The sequence below is a fragment of the Diceros bicornis genome, chromosome 38 (assembly GCF_020826845.1).
Source record: "Diceros bicornis minor isolate mBicDic1 chromosome 38, mDicBic1.mat.cur, whole genome shotgun sequence".
Classification (NCBI taxonomy): Eukaryota; Metazoa; Chordata; class Mammalia; order Perissodactyla; family Rhinocerotidae; genus Diceros; species Diceros bicornis.
The window spans coordinates 15398359-15413216 of record NC_080777.1 but is presented as its reverse complement, the minus strand read 5'-3'; the positions used below and the strand labels follow the sequence as shown (position 1 = coordinate 15413216).

The following is a 14858-nucleotide window of genomic DNA, read 5'->3' as shown; positions in this document are numbered from 1 at the left end:
TTAAAAACTAACAATGAATTTAACTGCACTATTAGACGTTAACTGTCAATGGGTAGTAATTTAAAAAAAATTTTTAAAGTACTTTCAACTTCATTTTTTATTACTTTAAGAGGGAAACATTTAAAGCACAAAGACAATGATGGCTTATAAATAACATTTTTAAATATTATGCTTTATTCTTTCATTCTTTGTTGTACTATTAATATAGCTTTCTACCAAAAGAAAAAAAAAACTAAAAAAAAAAATCCAAAATATTCTTTGCTAACCAACTTCATTGTACAATATCAATTTAGATCACTTTTTTTTTGAAAGACAAAATATGAGAGGAAATGGTTTTAAAAAGCACGTCAACAGTGATTTTTCTTTCAAGAAATATCTGCTCAAAATGAAGATGTATTGAAAAGAAGCAATTGTCAGTTCAATTAATTACAAGAATATTGATTCACAATGTTAAAATAAACTGCAATATTTTGCAATCATGTCTGTATATTGGACACATATGTGCCCTGTAAACACACCTATATGTATACATTATGCGTATCTTTAACTCTACTGTCTTAATTTCTGTTCGATAACCACAGTATGAGTTATAAAGTCCATGTATTCAAATGCTGAGACCAATTATTGGCAAATCTTAGTTAACAATGGATTTGCTTTTAAAGAGGTACCATATAATTTACAAATGGAAGCAAACAAATTTGAGGGGAACATAGCCTTAAAAATTGTGTTTGGAAGAAGAAGGGAGAAGGAAGGAAGGAAGGAAGGAAGGAGGAAAGGAAGGAAGGAAGGAAGGAAATGATCCCAGTACATAGTCTGGTCAATATCAAGTATAACAAGGATATAAAGAAAAAATGGTAAATTGTTAATGTAGTCATACTAAGCCTTTCTTGGCTACTGCTGGGGAATGGCTAATTTAGATTGTAAAGGAAGAGACTTATGCAGTCTCTAAAATTTTTAGCACAACCAATTAATTTGATGTGAGGGTTTAGATACTGTGGAAGAAAAGAGTGGCTTCATGAAGGAGCAGAGGAAAATGTTATGACTTTTTTTTTGGTGAGGAAGATTTGCCGTGAGCTACCATCTGTTGCCAATCTTCCTCTTTTTGCTGAGGAAGATTGGCCCTGGGCTAACATAAGTGCCCATCTTCCTCCATTTTGTACATGGGACAATGCCACTGCATGGCTTGACGAGCAGTGCATAGGTCTGCACCTGGGATCCAAACTCGTGAACCCTGGGCCATCGAAGCAGAGCACACAAACTTAACCACTATGCCATGGGGCTGGCCCCTTATCACCTTTTTAAGGAGATATGAATGATACATTCTAAATCACAATGAATGATACGATTCTAAATCACAATTATCCTTTGGATGCTTTTGGTTCTATGGGCATAAAAATTAACTGTAACTATACATAAAACATAAATAAGTTTTCATGTCTTAAAATATATTTGTTAAAAATTTCATGTTTTAATTGTGAATGTTTATTTCTCCAATTTAAGTTCAGGTACAAACAGAACATCAGGTCTGCACTGATTTTCTTAAGGACTGAATGGTGAAGGGATGGATGTGCTTCTGGCTTATGGGGGGTGAGGGCATGGGGGAAGCTTGGGATGTTGCCTCTTCTCTACTTTGAGCATTGATTCATATATTCTGTATAGTTAAACACTCCCACAGAATAATAAATATTTTAAGTCCTCTGTGAGCCATATAGAGAGCTCTAGACATCAAGATTAAAAAATTTCTTCTATTAGCCGAAAATATAAACATGAATTATTTTTGGGGGAGCGGTGTTAGAGAATAAGACCCAAGCTAAGTAAGCTTCTCAGAGGGGTTGCTTCAGAAGATTAGCATCTGTCCACAAGGGCAATAATAAAAAGTATTCATGGGGCCGGTCCCAGGGGGTAGTGGTTAAGTTCGGTGCGCTCTGCTTTGGCGGCCCAGGTTTGGGGGTTTGGATCCAGGGCACGGACATACACCACTCGTCAGCCATGCTGAGGTGGCGACTCACATACAAAATAGAGGAAGACTGGTACAGATGTTAGCTCAGGGCTAATCTTTCTCAACCAAAAACATAGAAGAGGAAGATTGTTAGCTCAGGGCTAATCTACCACAAAAAAAAAAAAAAAAAAAAAAAACCAAAAAAGTATTCATAAAGACGGCAATATTTAATTAAGGAGTCACCCATTCCAGTTGGTATAAGTTCTCCTCTTCCTCACTGTGAGAGTTAGAAGAGGGTGAAATGAAAAAGAACCGTCAAGTCCTCAGGAGTTTGGGACGAGTCTCCCAATGACCGTATTGCGTGTTAGCAGTGGTTCCAAATTTGGCTTTTCAAAATTCGATAATTTTAGAAGATTTTCAGGCAATGGAATTAAAAAAGAATCTTTTGAATAGACCCTAGAGCACTCTATACTCCCAGAAAGAAGTTTTAAACCAGTATATAGACAATCTCCCCCAGTTTTTTCCCCTTACATAGACAGAATGAGTATTTAACAAAAAGCATTTTTTAAAAATGGCAAATTTCTAAGTAACAAACTTGTAGAAAATAATCATACAACAGGGTTACTTTATCCAATAAGAATGCTTCCAAAGAGCAACTCACCTGATAGCCTCTAGTCCCCTAACCAACCTGTCCTCTTGACTGCAATCCCCCAAGAAAGAAGACAATTCTTAATAGAAACATGTACATTTGGCAAACCATCACGGCTTTCAATTAGCAGGCTGACCTTCCTCTCCTTAATTGGCATTATTATTTTTAGGGGATCACACAGGAAAGGTCTATTACGTGCACAAACCTTTCTCCCCTTTAAAAAACCCTTGGGGATTTATAAATTTTCAAGTGGAGCACAAAGGAATTTTAGGGCAGCAAAACTACTCCGTATGATCCTATAACGGTGCATACATCATTATACATTTGTCCAAGCCCATAGAATGTACACCACCAAGAGTGAACTGTAATGTAAACTGTGGACTTTGGGTGATTATGACCTGTCAACGTAGGTTCATCAATTGTAACAAACATACCACTCTGGTGGGGGATGTTGATAGCGGGGGAGACTGTGCACGTGTGTTGGCAGGGAGTATATGGGAAATTTCTGTACCTTCCCCTTAATTTTGGACCTAAAAATGCTCTAAAAAAATAAAGCCTTAAAAAAACCCATTTGAAAGGTAATTCACATGTGTTATCTTGGCCTTTACTCAACCAATAAAGGCCATTATAAATAGACTATTGTTACTAGACCTTAATACTAAAGATAAGAAATCAACATCTAAACTAAGAGCAATCTAGAATCTCTGACATTATGAGGCAGATGATTCAGAAATAACAACACTAGGCACACAGTAAAAATGACTTGTTTTGCTTGGTTTTAAAGTAACTACTTAGATGTTAAAAAGGGCAAATCATTACCATTCATTTTCTCGTTCACCTTGTAAATGGGTTGGATCATTGCCAGAAATGTGAATTCTTGGGAGAGCCATTTAAATCTTCAAATAAATTGATTCAATACTCTAATAACTTACTACGATGGTTAAAATTTAAAATGAGTTTACTACAGTTGAGTTGATCTTAAAAAAATATCAACCTTTGGGAAGAGAGAGGTAGAAGTGAGTCTAGATTAACAGAATTTATAGTTCAGTCATGGTGAATTTAAAAAATACATTTTTCTTTCAATAATTACTTTATGTTCTAAATGAGGTAAAATCTGTAAAATCTGCATTAAAGTAACGTTGAGGGCACTCTGGTGACAATGATGAGGTTTATTTTTGTCAAAATGTCAGAGGGAAACATTAATTGCTGTTTATCAATTGTGAACTTCATACTACATCGTCCAAGGATAGAAGATTAACGGGTATCACCCCTTAGAGTATCCTCACAAAAAAGCCAAAATCAAAGAATATGAAATTGGCAAGCCTTTCAAACAAAGATGTGCTCAGGACTTCACTGATGTCATGATAGGTCTTGGGAGTTATAATAGATAGGGATGATATGAAACACAATCCTTTCCGGCCTATCGCATTTCTTTTAGAATAGAGGCCTATTGGTGCGCTCACATTTGCCTGGGCATAGCACACACCGATGAATGAATCAAGCTAAAGCATTAGAAATTACCGACATCTGAGATCAAAATAAATAAGAGAGATGAGCTGTTCTTTATACCTAGAAATAGCTGAAAATTGCTGAAAAATTTGAAAAGGTAACGGTTTTCACTTTAGCACCATGAATTGTGATGAAATCCCATTTCTGTCACTATGGCAGGCAGGACTGTATGCAGTTAGGGAGCTAGGGTGACGAGATGGAGGCAATGTAGATTTCTGCTTCAAAAAGAGAAGCTATGGTGTAATCTTAGAACAATGGGATATATACAGCAAATAAAAATTGTAAAATATTTCTTCCTTGCTTTTCTTCTTAGGCGGATTTTCCTGAACTGGGGGTTGTAGCTGAGGGAGTGCTTTTCGATAGAGGAAATCCAAGTCCTAATCCTTTCGGCCTCTGCATGGCTTGAATTGGCTCAGCGATCCCCTTGCCATCTCGTCCAAGGCCTGACCCAGGTGTCCAGCCCATGTTCTGGAGCATTCGGTTTCCAATGTTGTTTTCTAGGATTGGCTGGGCGTTTTCTCCCACAATTCCTGAAATTATAAAGTGACAAAAAACCTTAGTATGGAAGGTGAAGATCCTCTGAGGCTAAGAAAACCATGTTCTCCTAAGTTTTTCTTTCAACAACGGCCACAGGAGGGTTGTTTATTCATCTTAGGATAAGTAGTTTGTTGTAGAAGAGGGATCAATGGAAAAAGAGGTCTTGCTTAGAGTTTCAGCTCTTCTACTCAGGACCTTTAATCTCTTCGGGCTTCTGTTTTCTCGTCTGTAAAACAGGTGTAATACAACATACACTGCCTACTCACCGAAAGTTATAAGGATCAGATGAGATCATGTAGGGAAAGAAAGTTCTCGGTAAGTGAGAAAGTACTCTACAAATAGATTTGTTTTCATTATCATGTTAGCCTCACGGGTAATTCTGAAAATCACCAACTTATGGCATAATATCTTACATCCGCCCAGGGCCTTGACATTCGCTAAAACCAAACCAAAGAAAAAGCACAATTGATGGCATCCTTAGTTCCTAGGATTTTACATTCTTATAATCATGTTCTTGTTATTTATTATTCAGTCTGTAACATATGCATCCTTTAATTCTTTTCCTCTTCTTCCTTCCACTTCTAAGTTTAAATGACTATAGAAGCAGGCAAGGAGGGAAAAATAAAGGAAAAGAATATTAAAGTTATATGTAAAATAGTCCTTCCTATTTCCTTTCCTCCTTCCCCGCCTACTTACCTTCATTCCTTATTTTGGAAAAGGAGATCGGCTAGTGTTTAACATGAGATTTAGGAATAGCTGTTGTTTTCCTGTTCTTAGCAAAGACAACTAAGAGATGCACCTATTTTAGGCATTTTCTATTTGACAACATTTTCAAAGACTGATTTTTAATTTAAACTTTCTTGTAGGCTCTTCTGGAAAAAGTTGAGCATGTATACTATATATTTGATTCTAGAGGAAAATGCAGAAGCACTAAATATCCAATGTCAAAGGACTAGAAATGAACAAATGTCATAAAAGTCAAGGAATCACAAGAACCTGAGCTCCTTCCTTCAACTGCAGGCTTGGCCTTGGTCTGCCCACCCTAGTTGTGGCACAGCCTGGCTCTCCTGGTCCATTTCTGTTCCTCCTCTAGCAGCAGCTATTAGATTATGGTGTATGAAAACGGAATATAGCAAATCAGGAGATAACCAGATACAAGCAATCAGAACTTTCAATTACCAGAGCATTTCTTGTGATTACTCCGCTTGCAGAAGGAAGTGATTATCAAACAAACTAATATTGGAGACTGTGTAGGAAAAAAAGGGGTGAGGGTATCTTAAAACAACCTTCATTTTAGTGACATATTCAGCCCAATCTCCTACACCAGGGCTTCCTAAGAAGTCTGTTGCAGAACTCTGAGGACACAAACTTCCAGGGATGTGGTATTGGCCCACCATCCCTCTCTAGGCCTTCAGGGATAAAGATGTCTCACTTTTCAGAGATCTGCGGGATGCCTGTGGGTCAGCATATTTCTGCTCTGAAATATGGGCTGTGTCTTCCTAGACAGCTTGAGGGTTGAAATGGGCAGTTGCTGACAAAAGCACTCAGTACTCTCAAAGGCTTGTTAGTCAGATGTCTCTTTAGCACCAACCCACATCCCCATCATCGTCAATTTTTCCTCCCCAAGTAGGGATTATGAGCATCTTCTCCCCCACCGCCGCCCCCCAAAAAAAGTTGGGACTCTCTGTCCTGTGCCTCTAAGACTATGTTTAAGATGGTGATACGAGGCATGGAAGGATCCTCAAGCACCAATAACAATAACAAAAATATCTATGGGACCGCAGGGTGTAGTGTTCTATTTCTTGGCCTGGGTGGTGGTTACACAAATGGCCAATTTATCATTGTTCTTTAAACTATACCTATACATTTCTATGTATTATTTGGTAAGTGTATTTCACAGTAAAAAATAAAATAATAATAAAAGAAATGTCAGGGTTGAACCAACAGTGATCTTATCTGGTAATTTGTACCTGGCATTCTGGGGAACAGCAAATGGATTGTTCCTGATGATTCTGACTTGTAGAAGAAGGACACTGCAAAGTGCTAGAGATGAGTTTTAATTATTGAAACTCTTATTTACTATAGAGTAATCATCAGTTAACTTTCAAAGCCCTTTATTGGACATTTTGATATTCTCAATCTTCGGTACGCTTTAGGACTGAGACTAGAATACATTGTCGTCGTTGGCTAAATGCATTACAGGGAGTAAGAACTGGGTTACCACAATAATGAGCTGGTTTCAGATTTCTCAAATTGGTTCTTAGCTCCTTGCAACAAGTCTCTCAACAAGGAATAGAAAAAACCTTCAATTTCGAACAGCTTGAATGGCAACGACTGGTGTCAAAGCACAATTCTTAACTTACATTATTTACTGCTTGAGCAGGGCAAAATACGCATATACAGAGATTTTATATATATATTTAAATATATAAAAATATACACATATATAAAAAAGAATACACAGACCTCTTAATTACAAAACAAACAAAACAAAACATAGCCTTTTGTCAACACTCTTGCTTAATGTAATAAAAGAAGCAATTTTTATCTTGAAATTACGATTATGGTGGCAATAAAGACAGACCACCAAGGCATCTAATTTTTTCTGAACAGCTGCCGATCAGGTATTTCAGTTTAAACAGTGCACTAGCATTTTGTCCTATATCTCTGATTTTTTAGTGATTGCCATGAATTAATTCAATTCCATCTGTAAGCTAAAATCAGATCAGAGGTCTAAAGCTGCTCTGGGCCACACATCTGTTTAATCATATTTTTGATACACTAGCTTGCAAAAGTTCAGGTTTAAAATTTGTTTAATATTTAAGAAAAAATATGAGGTCAATTTAAAACATCTCTGCAAAAATCGCTACATTGTGGGCAATTCTCACTTCTAAAGTGAACAGCAAATGATAATTGATTCAATATCATAATTTTAAAGTGTTGATATTTTAAGGCGGGTGGCCCAGGAGTGGCCACCCTACTCTTCCCGGGCTTGGGTTTTTATATAGGCGGAAAAGATTCCATTCTCTCTCTCTTTTGTAATGCTGGTTTCATTTCTCCTCTGAATGAAAATAAAATAAAATAAGTAAAAATAAAGCATTATCTTGTACTTTGAAGAAAAACAGTAAAAAAGGAGAAACATTTAATTTCTCAAATGCTAAATCTTTCCACATAGAAACACAGATTCCTGAAAAAAAAAGCAAAACAGTGGCTTTTCTATACAACCTTAAAAAAAACACAGATACTTCATATTTCATGGAAAATGATTCTAAAGTGAGGTCTACTGTTGGTCTCTCATCCTTTTATGAGATTAAGACTTGGGAGTGGAAAAACTCAGTTTCAACACAGCATCCTACAACCATAATTTCCTTTTCTTTGGCTCCTGGCAGCGATAAATCCTTTAAGTCCTTTCCTAGAAGGCTCTCCTCCTGCTCGGGCAATTTTAGCAATACGTCGCCTGCTAACCCTTCTGCATGCTCCCACTCCCAGCCCCCCTCATGCTGGATCTCTTGTATCTATTACAGCTGAGTCGGTCTGGTCCTTCCCCCTGAAATCTTCCAAAGAGTATTGCGGATGGTAATTCACTTGCGTAATTGGCTCAAGAGATGAAAATCTTGTATTGGCCTCTCTTAGCGGCTAATCTATCCAGCTGACTGCAAGCCTAATTGGCAGCTTCTTTAGTAATTTGGCTCCTAAAGTGTTGTATTGATGTTGGATAAACAGCCAATGGAAGGGGAGGTGACACATTCTGCTTCCCACATAACAGCTAGTGCACTCTCTTCAGTCCCTACCCTGTATTCAGAAGGCGTTCAGCGATTCGTGCTCCTCCTTTCTTCCCATCCTCTTTTCCCTATTACTTTCCTAGCCAGCTGAGGGGCAGGGCTATTATTATTAGCGATGTTATTAAAATCGTGAGTTATAACACTGTCATCTGTTTTCAGTAACTGATTTAGCGGCATGGGTTTTTGACTACTGTTAAGAAAAGAAACAGCATTAAGCACAGCTTGAGATGTGAGAAAGTGGTAGGTGTTACTACTCTTAGTTAAATGTTTTCATTATTTCATTAATATGGAAAAGCCTCACGAATTCTGACCATTCTACATTTTATCTGCAATACTGCAGATGTTTTTCACATGAATTTTTAAAAATAAAATCAGTTTGAATAGTTAATTGCTTAAAAATACAAGGCACTTACTTTTTAAATAATGAAAATTTAACGTAAAACTAGTTTTTTGCTGTTTTTTTCCTTAAGTGATGAAAACTTTGTAGCGTAGAGAATGAAAGACACGATCTGTATTGACATGTTTAGAGAAGGGAGCGTTTTTATTTATTTAATTTTATTTTTATTGGGGTAACTGGTTTATAACATTATATAGGTTTCAGGTGTACAACATTATAATTTGACATCTGTATACACTAGAGCGTGCTCACCACCAAAGGTCTAGTTTCCATTCGTCACCATACAATTGATCCCCTTTACCCATTTTGCCCTCCCCCCACCCCCAGAAGTCTTTTTATTAACAGATATTTTGGTTATACAAAAATATATTTCTTATGGAATGATTATGTATCAAAGAATAGTGTTTTCGGGGGCCTGCCTTGTGGTGTAGTGGTTAAGTGCACGCGCTCCACTTTGGCGGCCCAGGGTTTGAAGGTTCGGATGCCAGATGCACACCGACGCACTGCTTGTCAAGCCATGCTGTGGCGGCGTCCCATATAAAGTAGAGGAAGATGGGCACAGATGTTAGCCCAGGGCCAGTCTTCCTCAGCAAAAGGAGGAGGATTGGCATCGGATATTAGCTCAGGGCTGATCTTCCTCACACACACAAAAAAAAGAACAGTGTTTTCAAAAAACTAAAAAAATCTTAAAGTAAAACTGTATTGGTTCTGAAGGCACACACGGATGTTTATTTGCTATAATATAATCAGGACCATTTATGGTCTGCCTACTAGGTGCCAGGCACATGGTTTACCTGTTAGGCATATGACATTTGTTATCTCCACATCTCACAACAACTGTGCAAGGGGGCAATTATAATGAGCCTCAGAAAGATGAAGTAACTTGATCACGACCACACTGTGAATAAGCTAGGATTCAAACTTTGGTTAAGCACTGCCTCCCTATGAGAATTAATGGCAAATAAACAATTTTAGTGGAGATGATGTCTCGAATAATTAAAAAAAAATCAATTGGATTATAGCTGAATTGGAATACTACTCTCAATTTGCATATGGACAATATACAGCATACATATAGTGACATACTTGGATAACTTAAAATATAACGATGTCTGCAGCTTTTGGAGAATACAAATGCTTCCACGTCTATCATTTCTTTTGATCTTCCTTATCAATCTGGAAGGTAGGTATTATTGGCTCCATTTTACTGATGAAACTGAGGTTTAAAGAGGTAACACACCTACCCAAAGTCAACTAGCTAGAAAGTGTCCCAGTCAGAACTTGAACTTAGGACATTTGAGTCCAAATGTTACCCTTTCACTGACTGGACATTGAACTTAAAATGTTATATCACCAATATTTTCTACTATGTCATTTATACTGCCACATTTCCCCAAATGACTGAGATTTTGTTCTGTTCCCAAATTTCAAACTCCTGGAAAAATTACTACTCAAAACTACTATAGAAAGTCTGTCTGAAGAGTTTCAACTCTCCTGAAATACCTAAAGATTCATCTTGTTTGTTATAAATCCAAGTAGTCTACCTTTCTTTGGCTGATATTTAAATTACAACTTAAGTGTTAGTTGTATTTATTGTAAACAGTATATACTGGGCTTTGTTCTTTTATCCATTATGATAATCCCTGAATTTAATTGATGCATTTACTCCATTTAAATTTATTGTGATTACTGATTGTCTGGATTTATTTTTACTATATTATTTAACGCTATTTACTTTGCATTTCTCTACATTTTCATGGACTTCTCCACATTTTTGTTTCCTCCTTTCTGGCATCTATTGCTTGCTTATACTAACTTGAAAATTCTACATTATATTTCTCTTGTTTTAGTGATTACTTTTAAATGTCAACATGCACATCTGACTTATTATTTTCTCACATTTTACATATTGTTGTCCAGAGTTTTGGTTCCATCTTCCTTTTATACAACCAGATTAATCATCTTCATGGTCACTGTCACCATCATTATTATTACTTTTATACATTTACTTTTATTATTATTATTATTATATTATATTACATTATTATTATTTTATTATTATAATATTATATTATTACTTTTATACATTTTATGCACATGTTTAACCATTTCTTTGCTCACAATTCCTTCTTGATTTTCATTTTTTTTAAGGATTCTGTTTTCTTCTACATGAGGCATTAAATTTAGTAACGATGGATCTTCACCTGAAAATGTCATATTTCATCCTCACTCTTGGGAAATAGATTATCTGGATATAAAACTCTAGATAGACTCAGTTATTTTATCTCTGCACTTTAAAAATATTATCTCTTATCTTCTGGACTATACTGCTGTTTTTAAGTTTGCTACTAGTGTAATTTCATTCCTATGTAGATTACATCTTTTCTCATTGGCTGCTCTTAAGTTCTTTTCTTTGTCTTTGGTGCTCTGAAGTTTTATTACAATGTGCCTAAGTATGACTTTATTTACATTCACTATTTCCTGATAAAGACTTGTAGTTTTTGAATATGAAGATTCACGTTTTTCTTCAGTTGTAAAAATTCTGTCATTATCATCGAACTCTGTCAATATTCTCCTGGAATATTGTACCTCCCCATTCTTTCCACTCCTTCTGGGAGTTCTGTTAGACATATGTTAAACTTCCTTCTCCTTCAAGTCCCCCAGCTGTTCTTTTATGCTTGCCATATTTATCACTCTGAGCTTATTTTAGGTAGTTTGTTTAGATAGTTCTTAAAAATTCACTGTTTATTTCAGCTGTATCTAATCTGCTGTTTAACCCACCCAGTGAGTTTATAAATTTCAAGATTTTTTTCACAATAAATAAAATAATCTCAAATTTTTACTTGGCTCTTTACCACATCTGTCTTATTTTTTTTCCGGTTATTATCTTTCATTTTTGAATCTGTTATTATAACTATGTTTTTTTCTTTTAGTTCTGGTTTATGAGATCATCTTCAGTGGGTTTTCATTTGTGGTGATTCTTGAAGCTTGGGGTTGAAGGCATGTACCACTAGAGGGGTTCTGCATTTGCTTCCAAGACCAGCTTTATGTTAATTAATTGGCTTGGTGTAATTTTAAACTAGAAACGCACGTGAAGGTAGGCTCTTGGTTACAAATCTTCAGAGAGTTTTCTACTTGGAGCCCAGGTAGAAACAAGATTCTTTATTTTCCTGTGCTTGTGGAAGAGTTTTGTTTCTAGTTTGCCCTTTTCTGAGGATAGAGCTTTTCAGAAGTTCTGGCTTGATAAGGAGGCTTACACTCAGCTCCCTGGCTTGGCTGCCTTCCCATGGGGGCACTAACCAACATATCTCAAGGTTTCCGAGATAGGCAAAACTGGACATGGGCGTGGAGGCTGTTTAGGACCATTTTTCGCCTTGAATATTTCCTTTCTTTCCTGCAGTTTCAGGTATGCATCTAAAAAGATGGCTGTACATTTTGTTCGGCATGTCCAGGTATTCTGTAGTTGAGTATTTTCTCATTATTTAGTCTCTTATATGTCAGGAAGAGCAGTTATTTTCTATCTAATATGTACGCTTGCTCTCTCCTTAAATGATTCTTGTACCAAATGGTAATGGAGAGCTGTTTAAGATTCTTCTAAAACACATAACAGAAAGTAGTTTGTGGGCCAGCCTCGTGGTGTAGCAGTTAAGTTCACGTGCTCCGCTTCGGCAGCCCAGGGTTCGCTGGTTCGGACCCTGGGCGTGGACCTACTCACCGCTCATCAAGCCATGCTGAGGCGGCATCCCACACAGAGCAACTAGAATGATGTACAACTGTGACATACAACTATCTACTGGGTCTTTGGGGAGAAAAAAGGAAAAATGGAGGAAGGGCCAATCTTCCTCAAAAAAAAAAAAAAGTTATATATTTCCTAGGCTTTTGTTCTATGTCAGATATAGTTTGATTTCAAAATCAATTACAACAATCCCCCCCAAAAGTCTGCCTGTTTTAAAATCCTGGAAAAGATAATTTATATGGGTCATACAGATCCAGTGATAAAAGAAATAAAAATATAATTATTGATAAGATAAATTTGAACAACTGAAGACATATAGCACCATGAAAAGGAGCTTGGTTACACCAAACATTTCTTGCTTATGTTTAGTACGACTTTTAGTTAAAAGTACACCTTTTAGAAATTTTCATCTATTATGATTTACAACCTGCCTTTGTTGCCTTAAATATTCATAAAGATTATTTTACTATTGAAATATCAGTAGGATGCAAAGGAAAAAGTCACAAAAAGCTGTAATGCAACCCCTTGCCGAGAACCTGCACGTCCATGAAAACACAGTTACCCTGTAGCAATATCTATACTGAGATATTAAACTTCAATAGGCATCTTTTTGCATAATTGAAAATGTATAGAAAAAAGGCTGACTTATTATGATGAATATTTTCCATATGATATTTCAATAGAGAGCAAAATAATAACAGCAAACACTAATTGTGGATAACAATGAGTTTAGTAATGTATAGTGGAAAAAAATTTTTTTTAAAATGTGATAGCCACAATGTCTCAATAAACATATTTAAATCTTTTTACTATCAAATTCTAGTAAGGTATGACTTCCAAAAACACAGAGCATAAGCAACATTGCTGACTGCCTTTTAAAAATGTGTTAATAATATTCCTATTCTGTTCACTGCTTTTCTTCACCTTTACAGATGACATTTTTCAAACTATAAAATGCATTCTGCTGGCAAATCTCCTTGCTTCAACAGTTCTCAATTTTATAATAGTAAATCTACATCTCTGCTACTGAGACATCCACTATCTTTTGGTATGTGACTTTGAATGAGGCAGAGAACAAGCCATACATTTAAAAATCAATATCTAACCTTATCAATATTCATTTTATTTTGTCAATACAAAATACAAAGGTGAAAGAGCAGTAAATAAGCTAAAGCAGTGAAATAAATTTGGTGTTCCTGTCACAATTAATAAATGTTGAACCGATAACACTGCTGGCTAGTCTATAGCCTTATAAAGCAACTGAAATTATGCTTCAGTTCTATTGTTAAAACAGGGTGAGTAAAATTTTCAATACACTAGCACGTAAAGATGATAAGATTTTGGGTTATTAATTTTATAGGGGACTTTAAATCTTTTTAAAATATTTTTATTATGTATACAATATATAATTGTTTATCTTTAGAGTCTTAAATTGTTATAAAAATCCAGTTTGGGATTATAAAGTTACAGGGCCTAATTATAGTTTTCTGACAATTTTTTGGTAAATCTTTTCTAAACCTGCTGTTTGACCACATAATATTTCACATATAAATCAGAGGGGATCATTAAACAATATTCAAGCTGTCAGTCTTTTATTCCCTATTTCAAATGAGACAGTCATCTTTACTTGCATTTTTCCAGCTTAGACTGAATGGTGACTAAAGGCAGAAGGAACTGTGAAAATATCTCTCAATTCATTGTGTTTTTTGGGAGGTCTGTAAGGGCCTATAAAATGGCAAGACTGTGCTCTTTAAAGTAATTCTACATGCTAACTCAATGTGGGAAGCTTACAAATATAACTGACTCTTTATTATGCCATTGACTATATTCCAGAATTTGAAAATTTTAATTTTCAAAGATGAGATAATCTAGGATTCATAACCTCATTATCAATGTGTATTTATGCAAAAGCATTTCTTACTTGAATTTGGATAATAATCTTCACCTTAGAGTTGGTTCATTAGTATTAGAAAATATTCTTTTTAAAACAAGACTTTTAAATAACCTCATTCTCTTCCTCTTTGAGAAGAACAGTTATGCATGGATTTTGAAAATGAGTAACATAATTCTCCTACTCCACTACTTTAATTACAAAATATAATTACAAAAATGCATTCAATTTCTATGGATTTTATTCTTTAAGTAAAAAATCTAGTAATATGATCAAAATCCTGAATCTTGAGAGAATCACAACAGTTTTGAAATATAACATCTGGAATACGCTGGTGTAAGCTTATGAATGTTTTAGGCTAAAGTTTAATGTTTATACCCATACCCCGTATAAGTGATTTCCTCTGATGCTATTGAGT

The 14858-nt window shown here is 35.7% G+C and overlaps 1 protein-coding gene across 1 annotated transcript in view; it reads right to left on the bottom strand.

The window, feature by feature from the left end:
- Positions 1 to 1947: 1947 nt before the first annotated feature.
- The window catches only part of GPATCH2 (G-patch domain containing 2), a 182921-nt gene continuing 170010 nt past the window's right edge, over positions 1948 to 14858 (bottom strand). Inside the window, exon 10 of the mRNA XM_058533694.1 lies at positions 1948 to 4627. Coding sequence (XP_058389677.1) covers positions 4407 to 4627 — 221 coding nt within the window. The 3' untranslated portion in view covers positions 1948 to 4406. The remainder of the gene's footprint in view (positions 4628 to 14858) is intronic.